At 49.9% G+C, this 21,686-nt stretch overlaps 1 protein-coding gene across 3 annotated transcripts in view; it reads left to right on the top strand.

Moving 5' to 3' along the window:
* CYFIP2 (cytoplasmic FMR1 interacting protein 2) overlaps positions 1 to 21,686 on the top strand; it is a 115,785-nt gene that overhangs the window by 36,946 nt on the left and 57,153 nt on the right. For 2 of the 3 annotated variants that reach the window (XM_036241187.1, XM_036241188.1), the window contains exons 12-21: positions 2,317 to 2,436; positions 2,930 to 3,055; positions 7,268 to 7,434; positions 8,135 to 8,282; positions 11,374 to 11,527; positions 12,477 to 12,633; positions 13,111 to 13,207; positions 15,786 to 15,862; positions 18,515 to 18,623; positions 20,642 to 20,761. In XM_036241187.1, the coding sequence (XP_036097080.1) occupies positions 2,317 to 2,436; positions 2,930 to 3,055; positions 7,268 to 7,434; positions 8,135 to 8,282; positions 11,374 to 11,527; positions 12,477 to 12,633; positions 13,111 to 13,207; positions 15,786 to 15,862; positions 18,515 to 18,623; positions 20,642 to 20,761 (1,275 nt within the window). Of the gene's footprint in view, positions 1 to 2,316; positions 2,437 to 2,929; positions 3,056 to 7,267; positions 7,435 to 8,134; positions 8,283 to 10,376; positions 10,452 to 11,373; positions 11,528 to 12,476; positions 12,634 to 13,110; positions 13,208 to 15,785; positions 15,863 to 18,514; positions 18,624 to 20,641; positions 20,762 to 21,686 lie in introns of all 3 variants that reach the window. The other variant, XM_036241189.1, reaches the window with a different exon arrangement.

Below are 21,686 nucleotides of genomic sequence, written 5' to 3'. Positions count from 1 at the left end.
CACACAGAACTGGATTTGATTCTGGTTCTGCTGCTGGCCGTCACAAGTTATTCAGCATCTCTGTGCCTCAGTTGGCTCCTCCGTAACACGAGGGTAATAGTATCCAGGAAGGCTCATTGAGAGGATTAAACTCTGTGATGCATGGAAAACGTACTGTGCCCCGCAGAGATGAATTGGGAATTGTTAGGAATTGTTAGTCTGTACATGTTCCAACTCATCTCCACCCCAGATAACAAGAGAAACAGAGTTCTAAACACACCTGCTCTTAACACCATCTAAATATTGTAAAACTACACAATAATTTTCAACAAGCCAGAAAATACAATGAGGGACAGAATAAATGCTCAGACCTCAGAAAAAATAGAGATATGCCAAAGGAGGGAAAATCAATCACGTAAAATCCTACCACCCAGAACCAACTATGATTAATATTTGGGCATATATATCCTCCTGGATTTCTCCCCATGGAAACCCTTCCAATAAATATGTGTCTTGGTTTAGCAGCATGGTCCCCCATCGTCCGGAGCTCCTGGGTGACCATGATGTCCCTTGTTTGCTCACTGGCTCCACCATGTGGCTGGCAGCCATGCTGCACATGCCTTCCAAACCCAAACTTGGAAACGTCTGCTATCAAAGAGGCAATGCATTTGAAATGAGAAGAGTCAGACAAATGCAGATGGTGTGGTCTTTAGGCCAGTGGGCCTGGACCAGGGTCAAGCACAAAGCTTTGACTCTCTTTACCGTATGTGCCAGTCAACTGAGCTAAAGTCGTGAGACGAATTTAAGTGCAGCGGTCTCCTTTATTCCTTGTGAAGTAGTGGTGCAGTCTAAGAATGAGTCTGGCTCAAAGTTATTATTATTTTTTCCTTATTGATTTTAGAGAAGCAGGAAGGGAGAGGGAGAGAAAGATGGAAACACTGATAAAGGAAAACATCAGTTGGCCGCCTTCTGCATGCCCCCCGCTGGAGATCTGGCCCACAACCTGGGCATGTGCCCTGACGGGGAATCAAACCGGTGCACTCTTGGTGCATGGGTCGATGCTCAACCACTGAGCCACACTGGCAGGGCCAAAGTTATTTTTTTAATTATACCCTTTAAACATGTGTCTATGCAGACAGTTCTCGTTATTTGCAGTGGTTATGTTCTATAAAGTGGCCGTGAACGCTGAATTAACAAATACTCGGCCATTGCCCCAGGGCAAATACAGGGTTAGGTACTTGTGAGTCTCTGGTCACAGTATTTTCATCACCCGACCAATGCATAACCTTGTTTTATGTGCCTTTTCTGCTTAAAGACACCCCGTGTAATAGATGCTGTTGATTCATGAACATTAACTCAGAGCCGACAACACTAATTTTTGCCTGAAAAGAGCTCATCTAAAACGCGTTTTCTCCAAAAGGCACTTACTTCTCGGCCTTCTGGACAGAACCTCAGCCCAGGCTTGGGGCCATTGTAAATAGTGAAATCATCAGTAATGAAAAGTACGAAAATGCGCGACCCGACCCGTGGCACTAAATCATGGACAGGATACTTGTTTACAGTGTGGACGCTGAAACCGGAGGCCTCACCTCGCCTTGTTGGGGACATGACCTGCGTTTTTGTCCTTCAGCACATGCCTGTGAACGACCACAAAGGGGCTGCGAGTATCGATTTGTGAGGTTACAAATAAATGTTATTTGTAACATTGAGCAGGCGGATTCCCAAGTACAGAATCCACATGTAATGAGGACTGGCTCTACGTGTATGTGTGTGTGTGTGTATACATACGTACACATACATGTTAGATCTAGGCACATGCCTGTCTATATATTATATTTCATTGCGGAATATTGTACATTCAGATAGGTGTCTGTCTTCACCAGTGTTTTCGGTCACATGTCTAATTAATGAGTTGTGAGATCAATTTAGTGGTATGGGATGAGCACTTTTGTGTAAAATAGAACAGAAAGTCAGAGTATTAAGAGTGACGTTGCTTTGTGACAAATGCGTCTTGTGTATATTTAACGTGCCCAGGTAGGGGTGTGTCCCCGAGGCTGCAGTACGCACGTCCTCCGCTGACTGCAGTCGGAGGAGTGAGAGCCGGTGCTCGGAGCGGCGCCGGGGTGGTTGTGAGTGGGGGGCTGGCGTCACTCCGCCTGAGTTGGAACCCTCACCCACTCACAAGCCACGCGGCCTGGAGCAAGACAGTCCGAGGCTCAGCGTATCTGTCAACAGGGTATAATAGCACCTCCTTGTGGTGTTCTTGGGGGAATCCGTGAAATAATGTATGAAAGTGCCAGGCGCGTGGACGGTGGGGTGATGGCTGACACTCCCCAGGTGGTGACGGGCTCCGGGCTGGACAGCCAGAAGTCAGACGAGGAGTACCGGGAGCTCTTCGACCTGGCCCTGCGGGGCCTGCAGCTTTTGTCCAAGTGGAGCGCGCACGTCATGGAGGTGGTAGGTGTCCCGGGACAGAGCCCCCCCCAGACCGACCTCTGTTCACTTGGAATCTGTCTGCCTCTCCCCAAACGCTCTTTTTTTTTTTAGCAGCTGTATTACAATATAATTCACATGCTGTACCATTCACCCATTTAAAATGTAGCTTCATTGGTCTTCAGTATGTATCCCGAGTTGTGCCACCACACATTCAGAATACTTCCACCCCCGCAAAGATACGCTCCCCCCTCCCATTCCGTCTCCCCAGCCCTAAGCCATCTCCATCGATTTTCCAGTTCTGGATGTTTCCTACAAGTACGGTCCTGTAATATGTGGTCTTTCGTGGCTGGCTTATTTTACTCTGTATGTTTTCAAGATCCAGCCATATAGTAGGACAAGTCAGGACTCCATGCCCTTCCGTGGCTGAATGGTCTCCCGGGGCATGGTCACACCCGTGTTGTCTGTCCATTCCTCCCTCCGCTGATGGACATTTGGGCTGTTCCCATCTCCCCAGTACTCCTGGAAGCTGGTGCACCCCACAGACAAGTTCTGTAACAAGGACTGCCCCGGCACGGCAGAGGAGTACGAGAGAGCCACGCGCTACAACTACACCAGCGAGGAGAAGTTCGCCTTCGTGGAGGTGGGTGCTGACCTGTCACCTCCAGCCCCCGGGAGGCTGCTCAGGGTCGCTGGCTGGGGGAGGGTGTGGGTCTGAGCAAGACGGGAGCCTTGGTCCCCTCCTGCCACCCGAATCCATCTCTGTCAAGTTATTCACAAACGATGAGAAACTAATTCTGTTCTTAAAAATCCAAAGGACAGTGCTCATTCCTCTAGAAAAATGGGCAAAAAGAAACTGACAGAAGAAACCAACAAAAACAGCTGAAAGAGATCAGAAACAGGCCCAAAACGAGGAGTATTCAGAGAGAACTGCAGATTGAAAGTAAGATGAGGCAGTGTTGACCAGCCAGGATGGTAGGCACTTAGAAGCTTGGCGATGCCTGTTGCTGGGTGGAGTGTGGGAAACGGACCTTCTCAGGGACTTTGGGGGGCCTGTCGACATTTTACAGTCCTTCTGTGAGGGCCGTCTGATTGGATGTGGTCAAATGTATAATGTGCATCCCTTTGTCCCAGAAGTTCTCTGGGAACATATTGCAGGGAAGTAAGCCAACTGCACAGACATATGCACACAGATATTTAACACAGTATTGTCTATAATATGAAAAAACGTGAAACAACTGAAATGTCCCTCAGTATGGGGCCAGGGAGAACAAATGAAAATACAGCTATGGCATCGAATGCTGTGTGGCCCCTAGAATAGATGTACTGATGTGGAGAGATATGCACAGTGTATTGTTAGGTTTAAAAAAAACAACAGGTTAAAGAACAGCCTGTGAGAAATGATCTCATTTATAGTAAAGTTAATATACTTTTGCGTATTTGCTCAACACTGAAGGATATAAGTATTTATATTTATGTATACCAAACCATTAATAGTGGTGATTTCTGGAGGGGAGACCCTTGGTTCTTGATTTATAACCTTCTCATTTGTTTTTTGCTTCCTTCTTTGTTTCATTGCAAAAAGATATTTCTATTTGGGGCAGCGGGGGTGGGGGTGGGGACTCATTCATACTAAGTTGGGAGTGACAGCTACCTTTTTTATGACCATCTGAAGCCTAAAAGTCAGAGACCTGGATACTAGCCCTGGGCCCCAGGTCGCTTCATGTCTCTGAGCCTGAGCTTTCTCATCGGGAAAATGGAGCCAACAATCTACCCGCTCCATCCCAGGGTCATTCAAACAATCATTGTCAAAGGAGATAATGATGTCAATGATGACAAAGGGTCAGACACATATAAGGGGTTCAAGTTGTTCTTTAGCCCATCTCTGGGCTGCAGTTTATAGGACTGGGGCTCTGGGGTGTAATTTCAGGCAGGAGACCAATTGTAATTACACTTGGCTTCGAACTGAGTGCACCCCCGACCTGGCTAAGGGCCTGGAAGACAGTCTCCCCATCATCCTCACTGAAAGAGAAAGTCCTCTGTTTAAAATGAGACTTAGTCAGAGGGGACATACAACTTTGCAAGACTGGACATGCCTTTCTTTCCCTAGTAGAAGGAGTACATGTGCACGTATGTGGGTTAGAAAATGCTCCTTCCAGCCCCACATAAAATCATCCGGAGACAGCCACCGGTAACATTTTGTTCTATCTCCTTCTCGTCCTCACTTGGCTTTACGTGGAGAGGTTTCACCGTTTTTATTTTATTAGTAAGACATGTAAAAGAATCTTTTTAAAGAAAAATAGTTCTATTTGGCATTTAACAATAATAAAACAAGGCAAAAATGAATAACACCACACTCCTCCCCAAATCCCAAAGTAGGAAAATATTCACTTGTTAAATTTCTTCTGGTATTTATTTTTATCCCCCACCCCTTATTGATGTTAGAGAGAGAGGAAGGGAGAGGGAGAGAGATAGAAACATCGGCAAGAGAGAACATCGATTGGCCGCCTCCTGCATGCCCCCCGCACTGGGAATCGGGCCCACAACCAGGGCACGTGTCCTGACCGGGAATCGAACCAGCAACCTCTTAGTGCACGGGTCGACGCTCAACCACTGAGCCACACTGGCCGGACTTATTTCTATTTCTAAGTAATAGGCTTATAGGGCTATTTCTTGGTTTTTCCATTTATGGCATTTTCTACTGATTTCTTACTTTGGTAAATAACTATTTAATTATTTTATCTCTACCTCTCCACCCCCAACTCACCCAATTTTCTTCTTCATTTCCCAAAGTGGTAATTTCACACTTTTTGGTTAAATTAATAATTGCTCTATGTTATTATAAACAAGTAACTACTGTTTATTGCTGCCACATGGTCTAATGTGGTTTTTTTTCCTTGTACTAGCTTTGTTTTTTTCTAGTTAATTAGTGAGAATTCTTTATATAATATAGATACAAGTTCTGCCCTGACCAGTTGCTCAGTGGTTAGAGCATCAACCCTAGGACCGAAGGGTCTTGGGTTCAATTCCCAGTTAAGGGCACGTACCTGGGTTGCAAGTTCAGTCCCCAACCCCAATCAGGATTGTGTGGGAGGAAACCAACTGATGTGTCTCTCTCACATCTAGATTTCTCTCTCTCTCCTCTCCTTCTCTGCCTCTCTCCCCCCCTTCCTTCTATTCTATCTAAAAAAAAAAAAAAATGACAAAATATTCTCAAGTGAGGATTAACAAAAATAAATAGATACAAATCCTCAGTCATATATATGTCACAGATAATTTTCCTAATCGATGACTATGACCTTTCATTTTCTTAGTGCTGCGTTTCGAACAGCAACTGTCTTTAATTTTGATAAAGTCCAACTTACCAATTACTTTATGGTTTGAGATTCTTGAATTCGAGCTAAACATCTCTGCCTGGCCCGGGGTTGGTGAGGTTTCCCCAGGCCGACCAGATCTGTCTACGGTGTTTGGAGTGCTTCTGCGTCCTTGTCTGTTCCTCCCTGCGTTCCACTATGTCCTCGTTCCATCCTAGCCAGGAGCTCCGATTCTGTTGTGACGTCATGTTTCTTTATGTAGGCTTCTGTCCCACTGTGGCATTATAGCATTCTCTGCACTAAAGCTTCTCCCAGCAAAACCATTAGCCTTCTTGGTTCCAAGGAAAATCCTCATTCACCTTCTGAACTCTGTTCTCATCATTTCCCCTAACTCACATGTTCTTTTTCGTCCTTTATGGTTTAGAGGAAGGAAAAGGCGTATTGTTACCTATGCTGATTGATAAATTGATTCATTCCATTTCAACAAAAATTTCTCAATGGCTCACATGGGCCCGGGCCCTGGCACGCACAGCGTGGCTGAGCCTTGGCCCTGAGGGCGTACAGTCTGGTGCAGGGGGAGGAAGTTGACTGCATCACGATGGGTATGACAAGTGTGACGGTGGTCACGAGGCTGGTTTAGCACATGCTTTCTTCTCTGAATTCTAAACCAATCTAGGAATTAGCACTTGAGGCTGATGGGGGGTGGGTGGGTGGGTTGACAAAGGATCAGCTTTGTTGGCGGTAAAGTGGTACCAGAGGTTGTGCCTTCCACTCAAGGCCACAACGGTCTTCCTATTTCTCTCCCATCCTGTTAAACTTACCCACTGGGAAACAGGCAAAGCAGCTACAAAAAGACATGCCTTCCTTCCTCAGGATGGGAGGAGGTGATGAAGAGAAGACAGGAACCCAGGGGAGAGGGCACACACCCAGGAGGCAGGCAGACCCCAAGGGAGAGCCAAGGTTGGGCTATGCCCATCAGACACCTGTCTCCCCGCTCCTGCAGACAGATGAGTGGGTTAAGGGGCTGGGGAGGAGGCAGCTGAAGGGGCAGGAGCTTTTCCCCCGAGATTTCTACAGGAACCCTATTGTATGGACTCAAGCAGCAACTGGCCAAATTGTTTCAAAAGCAAAGATTGTAAAAAAAAAAAAAATTTAACTTGTACGATAAAAAGTTCTACTCGATATGGTCTGTGGGTGCGTGCTCTGTGGAGAACCCTGCAGAAGTCCAAGTGGTACTCAAAATGTGGACTGTGGACCATGGACCAGCTGCCATCTGTCACCAGATCGCAGCAAGGTAGGAAGTGGCGCCGATGACACTCAGCAGCTGCCATCTCGCCCGGCAGCAGGCCTCCTCGGTGAAGGAGGCCGAGTGCTGATTTCCGTTCTGGGGCGCGCTTCTCACCCAGCCGCGAGTGGGCACGCTGCAGCCGGGCCGCGTGCTCTGGGCGTCTCACGCAGCACCCTCCCCGCGACGGGGTGAGGGTGCTGGACACGCAGGTGTGCCAGGTACAGGGGCCTGACCTTGCTGTGTGCCTGGCCAGGTGATCGCCATGATCAAAGGCCTGCAGGTGCTCATGGGCAGGATGGAGAGCGTCTTCAACCAGGCCATCAGGAACACCATCTACGCGGCCCTGCAGGACTTCGCCCAGGTGACGCTGCGCGAGCCCCTGAGGCAGGCGGTGCGGAAGAAGAAGAACGTTCTCATCAGGTGGGTCTTCAGATGGCCCTTTGCAGGGGCACATCGGGAATCAGGGGTGCGAGGTGCAGAGCAGAGGAGGTCCCCTGCTCACTCGGCTTCCAGGGCGGCCTTCTTAGGAGGTGGGACATTTGAGACAAACGGGTCCTCAGTCTCTGGTTGGGAGGCCCTTGTCCACCGCTGTCTAGTTATGTGAACTAGGTCACGTCACTTACCTTCTCTGAACCTCACTTTCCCTCATTTGTGAAATGTGGATGATAATGGTTCCTATCTCATAGGATGTTGGGATGATAAAATGAGATAATCCATGTGTAGACCTAAGCAGCCACATGGAGTAAGTGTGCAACAGATGTAAGCAATGATTAAGATTTTAAATATTCAGAGATTTAGTTGACTAATGAGACTCTCCTCGAACCAAACACAGAAACAGCTATCCTGCCTCACTCAGGTTGTCCACAGTGCACGGGCTCACAGCTAGGTCTCAGATAGCCAGTGGGCATTAGGCTCACCCGGGGCACCTGCAGGAGGCAGACTCGGGACTGCACCTCAGCTCTGAAACCAGCATCTCTGGGGGCGGGGCCCAGGAGGAGCCCCTTTGACAAGCACCCCGGGAATTCTAGAAGGTGGTCCTGGACACCACAGCCTCGAGAAGCAGGCCGCAGTGTTTACCTCCTTGTAACGCCTGACCTGAGCCTCAGTCCTTCCTTCCCAGTGTCCTGCAGGCAATTCGGAAAACCATCTGTGACTGGGAGGGGGGCCGAGAGCCCCCCAATGACCCATGCTTGCGAGGGGAGAAGGATCCCAAAGGCGGGTTTGACATCAAGGTGCCCCGGCGTGCTGTGGGGCCCTCCAGCACACAGGTAGGTGGCTCAGAGACCAGCCAGGCCATGGTAGGTCACCCTGGCTGGGCTGTGGGCACTGGGGCTGGGTACTCATGGAAGGAGGGGCAGGGTCAAGGCTCTAGTCTTATTCCACCATCTTGTTTTGATATAGGAGGGAGGACCACTGGCCTAAGATTCAGGAGACCTGGATTCTCGTCCAAATACCTGTGTGACCTTGGGCACGTTATGTAATCTCTTTGTGCCTCAGTTGTCTAATCTGGCAAATGGGGGTAATACCAGGACTGGTTCCAACGTGTAGGAGGAGTTTAAAGTAGGTTCTAGATGCATCTGTCCCATCCCTCTTTAATGACCCCTGCCCCTGACCCTGCAGTGACGTCCTAGCTGTGTGATCTTGAGAAAGTGGCTTGACCTCTCTGAGCTCTGATTACCTTCTCCGTTAAACGAAAACGTTCGATGAGATCATGTTACTGATCAAATACCTCTTTTTATTCCCCCACCCCCCCAAAAGTCCGTGACCCCTTAGAGAATGTCTGGTAATCAGAGACTTTCAAGGTTTCCAACGGGAACTTCAAAACAACCAGTGCCCATGGCTTAGGCGTAGTCAAAGCAGCTGTAAGATTACAGAAAATGATGGAAGAGTCTGGGCGTTTTAGTTAGAGCTTTGCCACCTCTTTACAGGATAAACCGTTTCTGGTCGGCTTTTTGACGTATTAGGGGAAACACACAGCTCCATTGAAGCTTTTCAAGGTCTTCCAGGCCCCAGAAGCCCCAGGCTGGGAATCTCCACCTCACGTGACCTTTAGGCCTCTCTCTGCTCTGAAACCCTGAGTCCTTGGATCATCTGATCTGAGCCATCTGAGGCCCACCCGGACCCTTCCCACTGTGTGTGTGTCTGTGTCTGGGCAGGGGTCGGGAGGAGGGACGGGCAAACTGTTCTCGGCGCTCTCGGCGCTAACCACCCTGGCTTCACCACCCGTGGCCAGTTTGCTCTAGTCTTGCCTGCTGGCTGGGACCGTCCTGAGGAAGCTTCTACGAAGGTCTGTGTGATGTTAGTGTCCAGAGACCTTTCCAGCCCAGGATGCCCCAGAGGGGCAGAGCGGGGCTCTGGGTGTTTCTGGGAGTCCTGAGACATGGATGAGGGAGACACAGACAAGGCAAAAGAGAAACTGGAAAGGAGAACAGTGAGCGATGGGGCCAGCAGGCAGAGACAGAGGAGACGGGGACTATTTGTACAGACAAGAGAAAGGTGCATGTCCCCACCCATCAGCACCCCCAGCAGCACCGGGTCTGATTAGGGGCACAGATGCATTTAATAGGCTCCGAGAACCTCAGAGCTGGAAGAATTCTTAGAGACGAGCTAGTCCCAGTCCCCTCCCCCTATTTTACAGATGGGGAAACTGAGGCCCAGAGAGGGGAAGTGACTTGTCCAAGCCACAAGGTGAGTCACAGGTTGAGGTGGGACAAGAACCAGGTCTCCTGACTCCCACCCCGGCTCTGCCAGAGCCTTCGGAGCACGGCAGACATGGGCGTCCAGCGGAGCTGGGCTTGACTGCTGGTGAGCCTCTGTTTAAGCAAAGTAGCTGGGAAAGAGTTTCCCCTCTTATGGACAAACCAAATTTTCAAATAGTTAGAATTTGATACAAATCGGTCAACACCCACACGGATGGACTTGATCCTTTCTTTGAGGCCTCCGCCGCCCGTCAGTAGAACAGTGCTTCGCAGTTCTTAGGGATAATAGATACACCCACCGACAGGGTTGCAGAGGGTGGACGGCTGGCAAACGGCATGTGTGGTGGCTCCTTCCCGTAAAGGGAAGGCCGCGGTAGGGGTGGTGTGCCACTCCTGTCTGTGGCCACGCTGCGCTGCCCAGTGCCAGGCGCGTGGTGGGTGAGGTCCGAGAGGAGGTTCGGAGGCAGCAAGGTCGGACGCGGTGGCAGAGGGAGGTTGGAGCATCTCAGAGGCGGTCGGCAAGTGCCCCCCAGCCGTCGTGATGGCTTTCCCACCGTATACAATACCTCTTGCTTTTCTCTCTCTCTCTCTTTTCTCTCTCTCCCTCTTCCCTGTCTCTCCTGCCCTCCCATCCCTTCCTCCTCTCTCCTATCTATGTCTTAGGCCTGCCAGTGGTCCCCGCGGGCTTTGTTTCACCCCACTGGTGGCACACAGGGCCGAAGAGGCTGCCGATCCCTGGTATAACACCGCCTGGCTGGGTTGGTTTGGGCACACTTCTCCGAGAGGCAGCAGGAATGGACTAGCCTGGCTCCTCAAGGCCCCTTCCAGCCCTAAGATTCAAAGGCAAATGAGGTGGAAAGATCTAGATTAGCGCTTGTGCCCTTTGCCCTTAAGGTCCTCTGTAAGAGGGAATTGTCTAGTAGGCTCCCGTGTAAGTACCAACCGTCACCCGCTTGCAGCCCAGGATCCCGGCAGGCTGTGCAATGCAGCTGGTGCCACCAGAGGGCGAACTTCCTCAGTAACGGATTCCAACCGCGGAGGGTCCGAAACTTGAGGTGGTGGTGGGGCGGGGGTGGGGGCTTGTTCTGATCATATGCCATTTCGCAGTTCCTCAGAATGTTAGAGCTAAAAGGAACTGGTCTGAGAAAGCATCTGGTACAACCCCCTCACGTTAGCAGATAAGAAAACTGAGGCCCGGAGTGGGACTTTGTTGCCCAAGGTCACACAGCAAGTCGGTGGCAATGCCTGGCCTTGACACCCACGGCTTTTGAGTGTCAGTCCAGTGCTGCACCACGGTGCCACTGCGGCTGTCCAGGAACGCGGGGTGACTGCGGGTGACATGGGGTGAGGTCCTCTGAGGTCCATACCCTTGGCCGAGCAGAGCAGACAGGAGCCTGGGCCTCTGGGCTCCCTGGTTTTGCCAGGCCCCCCACCCAGGGATGCTGCAGGCCCCGGAGGGAACTGCCTTCCCGGGCCGGCTAGTCTCCTCTTGAAAGTTTACACGCTCCATATTCGCTTCTCCAACCCCAGAATGGGTGCTTCCTAAGGCAAAGCTTTTTAAAGACAGACATCTACAGAAAAAGATGTATATAAACGGAGCTCGAAGCAGCCTTCCCCCAGTGGAGGGCCAGCCCCTGACATGCCGTCTCTCTCTTTCAAGCTGTACATGGTGCGCACCATGCTCGAGTCCCTCATCGCAGACAAGAGCGGCTCCAAGAAGACGCTGAGGAGCAGCCTCGACGGCCCCATCGTGCTCGCCATCGAGGACTTCCACAAACAGTCCTTCTTCTTCACACACCTGCTCAACATCAGCGGTGAGCCACGGTGTCTGGGGGGAGCGTGGGCTGCCTGGTCCCAGAGCCACTAAGCCGTCGGGCCAGGAGTTGCAAAGAGACGTGATCACTGACCCCAAGGGGTACATTTTGCCACCAAGGAAAAAACACACACTTCCTGGTGGACTCTGGGAGCTTAGAAAGGCCGGGCTTGGTCCAGCTCTTCAGACTTAGCTGGAAATATTTGTCCAGTAGACATTTGTGGCAAATGTGTCATGAAGTCCTTAGTAGAGGGGAATCAGAAACAGCAAGATGCACAGACACACCTAGGACTAGGTCAGCATTTTGTGTCCAAGCAGCAGTTCTGACCGGTTAGTGCTCGTTGCTCCTAGCAACGGAGGTTCCCGGGCTGCGGCCCCATCCTGTGTCCCCCCCTCCTTTCCCGTTAGGAGGATGTGTGAGCAGAAGCGACAGGGCAGAGTACAGGAAGAGAGAGCAGCCTCCCAGGACTGTGGGAGGGACAACACGTCTGTTGCTCCCGCAGAGATCTTCACCAGCAATCCAGAGCTCTTTCTTAGACAGCAGCCTAGGCAGGGCCTGCAAGGCCTCTGACCAGTGAGTTCAGAGTTATCACGTGCAAGGGGCTGAAGGTGGACACTCGGAGACCTGTCTTGACACTTTGTGTAGCAAGCATTTCCAGGATGGCTTTGTAGGGGATTGATGGAACCGGTGAGGGTGCCAGAGGCTCTAACGTCGCCGCCCCTCCCCGACGCACCGTCGCCGTCTCTGAAGCTCCACAAGCCCTGTCTTCCAAGGAGACGTTCGCCTGGCATTCACGTTCAAGAGGGCAGGCGCTACCCAGCAAGTCGTACTTATGAGGGCCTGCTGCGTACAGTCCCAAGAATAACAATGACAATTCCTAAGAACAGGAAGCTCTCAGATCCTTGGGTGCTTCCTGGGTAACCCCGGTCTCTTTCCCCCTGCTGTCCAGAAGCCCTGCAGCAGTGCTGTGACCTCTCGCAGCTCTGGTTCCGAGAGTTCTTCCTGGAGTTGACCATGGGCCGGCGCATCCAGTTTCCTATTGAGATGTCCATGCCTTGGATCCTCACAGACCATATCCTGGAAACCAAAGAGCCTTCCATGATGGAGTAAGAGGCGGGATCGGGTCGGCAAGGAGGTTCCTGGGTGCAGGTGGAGGCTAGATTGCCAGCGAGCTCTGTTTGTTCCCAGAACTTTCCAGAGGAGGCATTATGCCGGGCAAGGTCCCAGCAGATTTGACTCGGCCTTGCAGACAGGTCCAGAAGTCTGCTAGCCCATCGGCTCTTCCTGTCAGTCCCTTAACAGGCATGCCAGGGAAATGAGCATCTCTGGGGACCAGGAAGCTAGCTCATGGTTTTCAGGACCTGGGTCTATTAGCATCATGGGCTTTTGATTTCTGGGGGCGGATGGTAAAGTAAGTCGTCCCTAAGTGGAGGCTGGGAACGCAGAGTGCTGAAAGGTTCTCTTTTCCCGTCTCTGAACTTGCTCCCTTCGCCCAAATCTCCCCGTTTCCCGGGCGGATGTAGTCTGCCTGCGGTGAGAGAGGATCGGTCAGTGAGCCGCCGGCGTTGTTTTTCCCGCTTCAGGTACGTCCTCTACCCACTGGACCTGTACAATGACAGCGCCTACTACGCTCTGACCAAGTTCAAAAAGCAGTTCCTGTACGACGAGGTAGAAGCCGAGGCAAGTGCTTGCTCTCCTGTCGCCCTGTCGCCTTGTCACCCTGTTCCCGGAGGCCGGGCGTCTCACCGCTCAGCCATTGGCCCGAGTGGGGTGTCTGGTCCATTCAAGTTGCAACAAAGTATCACAGACACTTGTTTCTCACTGGCCTGGAGGCTGGGAGGCCCAGATCAGGGTGCCAGCATGGTTGGGTGAGGGCACCCTTCTGGGTCAGACTTCTCGGCGTGTCCTCAGAAGGTGGAAGGGGCGAGGGAGCTGTTAGGGCCTCTCGTAAGAGCTCTAACCCCATTCATGAGGGCTCCACCCTCCGGACCTCACCCCCCCCCCCCCCAGGCCCCCTTCCTAATACTTCATCACCTCTGGGGTTAGGATCTCCGCAGATGAATGGGGAGCGGGGAGGATCGTGACTTGTTCCGGAGAGTGCTCTTCATAAACATCGCGATCCTCCGAAAGGACCTCCACCGGGATGATGGTCCTTCGTTTTCAAATGGTTAAGGGATGGCAAGTGATAACACTACTTGGGTAAAATTAATTTCCCAATGGGTCTTTTATGGTGGCATTACTTGGCTAATAATAACAACGGTAGTGGACCTATCAATTATTATATATTTACCATTTGCCAGATGCAGGGCTAAGTACTACATAACATTTTAAATAGTCTGTACGACCATTTAAAGAAGTCTGAGCTGCTATCTATTTGACAGGTAATAAATCTAAGACCTCAAGTGGTCAAGTGTCATTAGCTCAAGGGTCCAGAGTCTCTGTCTAGTACTGATAGAACTGAAATAGCTGTCCTCTCAACTGTTATGCTGTTTGCTAGAGAGTCACTCAGTGGCTTTATTTCTGTAGTGGTCAGGATAAGCTAGGTTGTGATGAAGTAACAACCAACCCCAAATTCTTAGTACCTTGATACCAAAGGTTTATTTCTCCATTATGGATTGGCTGGGGGCTCTGCTCTATGTAATCTTCAATCTGGGACCCATCTGTAATATTTACCAGTTGCCACGGCAGTGGGAAGGGTTAGGGTGAATTCCACTCTGATACTTAAAGCTTGTACCTGAAAGTGACACATGCCATTGGTCAAAGCAAGTCACGTGGCTGTACCTCCTTTCAAAGAGGAGCGAGGAAGTATAGTCCTACCTACCATGGGCCAACAAGGAACAGAAACATGACTTCGTTTTGCCTTCTGGAAATCGGAATGATAGTCTCTGTTCTACTTAGGTACATGGGTTACATAAATATAGAACGAGGCCAATTTGGTAAAACTGTCCTACAAGTACAGGTGTTCTTATTTATAAAGGAAAGATATGAGTGTTTCGGGGTATGCATTACCACCAAGTTTGTTTGAAAGTTTTTGTATTCCAAAGAAAAGCTTTCTTTCTAGGTCCTCAGATTTCTACGGGAGCTGAAATGCAATGCACACCTATCCTCTGTCTCCTGCCCCCTTTCTTATCCCATCCCCAAACCCTGTTTTCCACCATGAAGGACCTCAGGTATATGTATGTAGATACCCAGGCTTTGTCTACCACCTTGTCCAGAAAATACAGCCAGTCCTAGGGTTGTACATAAACCCAGGCAGACAAACACAAGGGCCTGGAAGGGGATTGGGCCATTTGGGCAAGGGTACTCAAAGCTGGTTCTAGAAGAGGATCATGAGGTCTGAGTGGGCACCCTAACCTGGACCTTGCAAACTCTGCCTGGAGGAGACCCAGTGCCCTTGAAGTTCCAAGTCCAGGGCAGAGGCCTTGGTTGCCGGCAGATGAGGCCAGCACTGTACACAGCACTGCGTTTTTGTGTTCAGAATCAACCCTGGGGGATAAAATCCATAAAAGCTCTTGAATAAGGAGTTAGCCTCATAGAGCTAAGAGGTTGGTAAGCAAAGAGTAGAAGGTTAATCACTCAAATATTATCTCTGTCCTTCGGTGAGAAGCCACCACCCTGCTTCTGTCGGACCCCGCCTCTTCCAGGTCTCACCCTTGGCCACTTCCTGCTCTGGCCACGTTGGGGGATTTCAGTTTGAGCCTCTGTGTCTGATGTGAACTTTCTTCCCACCAGAGCATCACCAATGTGGTGAAACATTGAAACGGCAAGACAGTCCCATGTTGACTGAAAATCAAAGATTTTTAAGCAATATATATATTTTTAAATGCTTAAATTTCTAACCACCATCTACCTCTTTATTTGCAAAGCAAGGTGAAGTACAATGAGAGGAAAAGACGAGAAAGTCTACCGTGAGAGGTGGCCCGGGGAGGCTGACATGAGCAATCGCAGGATACGCAGACCTGTGTTGCGTCCCCCTGGGCGGGCCCCTTGTAGCATCCAGGAGGGGGCCGGCGGGGAGGGCAGGTCCTCAACAGCTTTTGAGGTCGCCTTCTCTGTGCCTCACTGAGGACCTTGAGAGCAAGGGACCAGATGTCCCAAAGTTCACTTGGCCAGAGACTCTTTTTATTCTTGTCCTTCAAGCCTCTCGCCCGACGACACCCTTTGGGCAGCCCTACCCAACTGCCCTGTTTGAGTTGCCCAAGTTTCTGTTATGAGGCTAGACAGGCACCACTGACGTTTCCTGCTTCCTCTTTGCCAGGTGAACCTGTGTTTCGATCAGTTTGTCTACAAGCTGGCGGACCAGATCTTTGCTTACTACAAAGCCATGGCCGGCAGGTAGGAGAGCAGCTGCAGAACCTCCCTTCCTTAGCACGTAGGGAAACCCGAGTGAGTCCACGGGCCGGACTAGGTGCTGGAATATAGGAGAGCGAAGTAGACAGATACGGTGCTGAACCGACATGAACAAAAACGAATGAACGCTCAGTGACAAGGGAGGTGACTTGCTCCCCGGGAATGAAGAGTTCCTGGGGGTATTTGACAGTTAAACCTGGACTGGTCTTTGGGGTGGGGACCTGGAAAGGCTGTCCTGAGAAAGGAACACTGGAGTTCATTCCTGAAAGTGATGGGAGTTAAGTAAAATCAGGTGAAGGAGGGGACAGGAAAAGGTAGAGAAAGGGAACTATTTGTGCACAGTCCCTGTGGCAGAAGTATAATAATAACAGCATCCCAGATGCCACGTGATGTCACTTGCATGTGAATCTGGAAAACAAAGCGCACGAACAAAACAAAAACAGAAACAGATTCATAGACAATAGAGAGCAAACTAGTGGTTGCCAGAGGGGAAGGGTGGATGGATGGGTGAAAAGGGTCAAGTTTAATAAGAGGTATGAAATTTCCAGTTATAAAATAAATAAGCCCCAGAGATGTAGTGCACAGCATGAAGTATATAGTCAGTAATAGCAGCTTTGCATGGTGACCTAATGACTCTGACGGGACATACCTGTCAAATCACTATTTGCACACCCGAAACGAATATATTGTATGTATCGCTTGAAATGTTCAAAAAGTAGTAATAGCATGCCTACATCTTGGGGCTGTTAGAGGGGATTACGTGAAGCGGTGCATGCAGAGGTCTCCGCAGACCACTAGAGGGGGCAGGCTGCACTGCAGCTGGGCAGGCTGGAGGGGCTGGAAACACGGGAGGGAGAGGATGATGGTGATCCGCCCCGCCCATTGGAAATACAATGCAGTTATACCTGTGAGCCACAAATGCAATTTAAAAAATTTTAGTCGCTGTATTTGCAAAAAGGAAAAATAAACAGGTGACATGAACTCGAACAGTATGTTTTATGTAATATGTAATCCAGTATATCTAAAATACTATCATTGCCACAAGTAACAATTATAAATATTAAAGAGATAGTTTTCTTTTCTTTTTTTTATCTAAGTCTTCAAATCCTAGTCTGTATGTTATAGTTATGGTGCATCTCCACTTGGACCAGCACGTGTCAGGAGCTCAGTAGGCTTGGGAGTGGGTGGCAGCTCTCTCTACTGCAGAGTGTGGATTTAGTCACTTTCTTGCTAATGACGTCCAGTGACACCTAGAGAACGTCTCACCTCTCTGCTGTGGCTTCCGTAATCCCACACGACCTGGCCCCCAGACTAACTGTGTAAGTTCACTTGTGCACCGTGATCCCCATCGCTCCATGTCCCCTTTTCTCAGACATCCCAAGCTCACTGTGCCTGAGGGATTCCTCCCCGGGATCTTCCCGTCTTTAACATTCAGGTCCCTGCGCAGCCAAACCTCCCCAGAGAGCCCTTCCCTCGCCGCCTAATACCAAATGGTCCTGCTTTCTTATTCTGAGAGCACTTCTTACTCCACAGTCTGGGCCTCCGTGGGAAAAAGAATAAGGGTCCATCTAACTCCGAGTGGTTGTGAGATGAAAAACAACTTCATGGGTGCGTGTGCACACCTGATAAATAGCAAATACCATGCAGGTGTGTACTGTGTGGCAGTATTTTATTCTTCCGCTTACTTCTTTAGTACCAGCCGCTCTTCACTAGAACGTAGGCTTCACAAGGACAGGAACTCTGTATTCCTAGTCCTTAGAATGTTTTCCGATTGGAAACATTCTGTCCCAAGAAAGGATATGGGATATGCCAAGCAGGAACTCTATTTTTTTTTTAAATTTTACTTACTTTTTATTTATCTATTTTTCATCCTCACCCAAAGATATTTTTTTTCCACTGATTTAGGGGAGCAGGGGGACAGCAATGTGAGAGAGACACATCGATTGGTTGCTTCCTGCATGCACCCCAACCAGGGCTGGGGATTGAACCTGCAACCCAGGTACATGCCCTTGACCAGGAATCGAACCTAAATCCCTTTGGTTTGAGGGCTGATGCTCTAACCACTGAGCACACTGGCCAGGGTAATCCATCTTTTTATTTTATTTTATATTTTTGTTAATCCTCACCCAAGGATACTTTTCCATTGATTTTTAGAGCGAGTGGAAGGGAGGGAGGGAAGGGGAGAGGGGAAGAAACATCAGTGTGAGTGAGACACATCCATTGGTTGCTTCCTGCACAACCCCAGCTGGGGCCAGGGATCAAATCTGCAACCAGAGGTATGTGCCCTTGACTGGAATCGAGCCTGAGACATCTTCAGTCGCAGGCCGGCATTCTAACCGCTGAGCCAAATGGGCCAAGGCTGTTTTTATTTTGATTGTTTTGTTTTTTGGTAAATGAATAAAAGAGGAAAGAGCTCAACTTCGGTGTTGCCAGTCTTTAACTTAGAAACTGTGTCCCATATTGAGCTCTTGTGGTTGAAAAGAAATCTGAAGAACCTTGCTCCCGAACAGAAAAACAGTGTATTTAAAATACATGAGATAGTGCCTCCTGCGTCGATCCATGGTCTACAGCAGGTGGCCAGGCCGCTGGAGACTGCTCACTGTCATGTTGGCCTGATGTAACTTTTCTCCTCTCCAGTGTCCTCCTGGATAAACGTTTTAGAGCCGAGTGTAAGAACTACGGAGTCATCATTCCGTACCCGCCGTCCAACCGCTACGAGACGCTGCTGAAGCAGAGACACGTGCAGGTAACAACGAGAGGCAGACACGGGAGCTAGAACGGGCGGGGACTAGTGTGAAGCCTGCGTGGAGATCGGGAACGAGGGCTGAATGGCCTGCCCTGCACATTTCCCTGCGTGGACGTCCACGCACAGGCGTACCCGCCTCAGAACCTACGAACAACAAAAGGCACCGGGCTTCCTCTGGTTCGAGTTGCAGGCTTTGCAGCTCACTCTGGGGCCACCACCGAAGCCTTCGTCTTCGCCGTAAGCTCAGTCAGGCCTGCTGCTCAGAACCGGGCTGATCCATCCCTGCCCAGGCTCGATGCCGGCCCAAGTGCAACAGTGATGCAGGGCTTTTGCAACGAAGCATGCCGGGCTACACCCGGGGGAGAAATTACGGTTTGTTTTCGTGGAGATGGATTCTGTTGACATTTGATCCAAGGTGTCGAGGAAGTGCTGCCAGGGGCTCAGAAACAGATTCCTGCTTAAAAGCATCAAGGAGCAAGGTGGGCCAAATGAGAGCTGGCCCCGCAGACAGCGCCTGCTCCTGTGCCGCTGGGAGGCAGCAGCGGCGAGAGATCCATGCTGTGGCCCGCGTCTTAGCACGTGGTCCCCGTGTCTGGGACAGACTTGGCGGAGGGAGGGCAGAGCCTCCACTGGGAAGATGCTCCAGACGAAGAGGAAAGGGGTTACCTTGGAAACCCTGGACATCCCCGTTGCTATGAGAAATCCGGGGGAAATGGAGAATCGTAAGAGGAAAGGAACATTTTCACCTCTGCCAACAACAGCAGCTCAGTGCTCTCCTGTCAGCCTCTTGGGAAATGATGGCCGTCACTTATCGATGCAGCCGGAATTCGCCACAGGGAATTCAGTAGGGAGGACTTGATGTGTGCACAGCTGGCTTTAAGAGGGCCCTCGTCCGCTGGTAGGAAATTGACCCCAGAAGACAAGTAGAAAAAAGTTAAACGGTTAAGAATAAACCTTGGGCACCGGGCAAAGCGCGGCGTGCACAGCAGGTGGTCAGATGTTTATTGCTGCCTACACAGCATCTGCAGTAATGCCCGTGTGTTCCCCAGTAGAAATGACTGTAAGCTACATTTCCATTCTGTAACCTTCACGCTCTTGCTTTTAAATGCATCCCCGCAAAGCACACAATAGGCCCCTGCAAAGGGGCAGCTATTCCTGGTGACTGAACTGGGGCAGGGCCGATTCAGGAAGAACCTCGGGGCTAAATTCAGGAGGTCGGCATCGCACCGCATGCCAGAGCCTGTCCTGAGCCTCTGCCTCCAGTCTGAATAAATTGTATTTTCCCTCAACGTTTTATATTTCAAAACAACAGGAAACTTGAAAGAATAATACAGTGAGTGCATATGTACTCTCTAGACAGATTCATGATTGTCAGTGTTTTACCACATTTGCTTTTCTCTCCTAAATATGTGTTTTTCTCTCTCACAAATACAGTAAGCATATACAACATATTTATATATAAATATAAGTAATATATGAAAAAATATATATGTATATATATTTTACCCTCACCCGAGGACATTTTTACATTTTTTGTTCAGATAGAGTGGGAGGGAGAGAGAGAGAGAGAAACATCAACGTGAAAGGGACACATCAAGTGGTCACTACCCGCATGACCCCAACCAGGGCTGGGGACAAACTGCAACTGAGGCACATACCCTTGGTGGGAATCGAACCTGGGTTTCTCTGGACCGCAGGCCGACGCTCTAACCACTGAGCAAATCCGGCCATGGCTGGAAATATATATTTTTAAAGAATATACATTTTTCTTAGCCATTTGAGAGTAAGCTGCATACATCATGACACTTCACACCTGAATATCTCCGCGCCTATCTCCTGACAGCAAGGACATTCTCTCATAATCAAGGTAGAATCGTCATACTCAGGAAATTCAACAGTGCTGTTTTCTACAGAGCCCCCGATACTTTTAAATCCAAGTTCCTATGAACACATTGCATCTAGTTGTCACGTGTCTGTGCAAACCTTAGGTAGCTCTTCTCTCTCTGTCTTCTGTCCAGCTCCTGGGCAGATCAATTGACCTGAACAGACTCATCACTCAGCGCATCTCTGCCGCCATGTACAAATCCTTGGACCAGGCCATCAGCCGCTTCGAGAGTGAGGACCTGACCTCCATTGTGGTAAGACATGGGGCGCTCTGGGATTCTGGCTGGACGTGGTTGTGAGCCTAGTACTGGTCCAGTTCAAGAGAAGCAGTGAAACTGTTTCCTCTCTGAATGGAGCAGGAAAAATAGACAAGAATGAGAATAGTCCAGCTGGTGTGGCTCAGTGGTTGAGTGTCAACCCATGCACCAAGAATGAGAATAATCTTACCCTCCTGATTGCCTGGAGAGTGGGGGTGGAGAGGGGTCTTGAAATCTCTTGGGAGGACCAACCTGGGGCCGTAGGTGGGCGGTCCTATGAAGCCAGGGAAGGTTGCCCAAGAGGGTCTCATGGATGTGCCGTGGTACAGGGCCCAGAGGGCTCGGCTCGGTGCTGGGTTTAATGCTCTCTGTCACCGTTTTGAAATTTTTAATACTTTTTTAACAAGGGTCCCCACATTTTTTGGGGGGGGGGCCAGGGGACCTGCAAATTACATAATTAGTCCTGATGCACAAGCATGGACCTTCTCCTATTAAACAGCATTTGAACTTCTCTGTTAATTTTCTCTCTCCAAGAATTAGAATAAACTTGACTAATCAGTCAGTCTTTCAAAGGAAGACTTTAATGCTTTCAAAAGCAGATGAGTAGAAGGAATGAGGGAAATAGAAAGTCACTGTTAGATCACTACATGAACGCAAAATTGGTAGTCAGAATTTTTTAAGATATTTTTATTGATTTTTTTTAAAGAAAGAGAGGAGAGGAGAGGGGGAGAGAGAGGGAGAGAGAGAGAGAGAGAAACATTGATGCGAGAGCAAAACATCGAATGGCTGCTTCCTGCATGCACTCCACTCCCCCACTGGGTTCAAATCTACAACCTGGGCATGTGCCCTGACTGGGAACCGAACTGGCAACCTTTCAGTGCAGGGGAGACACCCAACCAACTGAGCCACACCAGCCAGGGAA

This window comes from Molossus molossus, unplaced genomic scaffold, assembly GCF_014108415.1.
Source record: "Molossus molossus isolate mMolMol1 unplaced genomic scaffold, mMolMol1.p scaffold_m16_p_4, whole genome shotgun sequence".
Taxonomy (NCBI): Eukaryota; Metazoa; Chordata; class Mammalia; order Chiroptera; family Molossidae; genus Molossus; species Molossus molossus.
The sequence above is the reverse complement of the archived record's forward strand: the minus strand, read 5'-3'. Positions and strand labels throughout refer to the sequence as shown.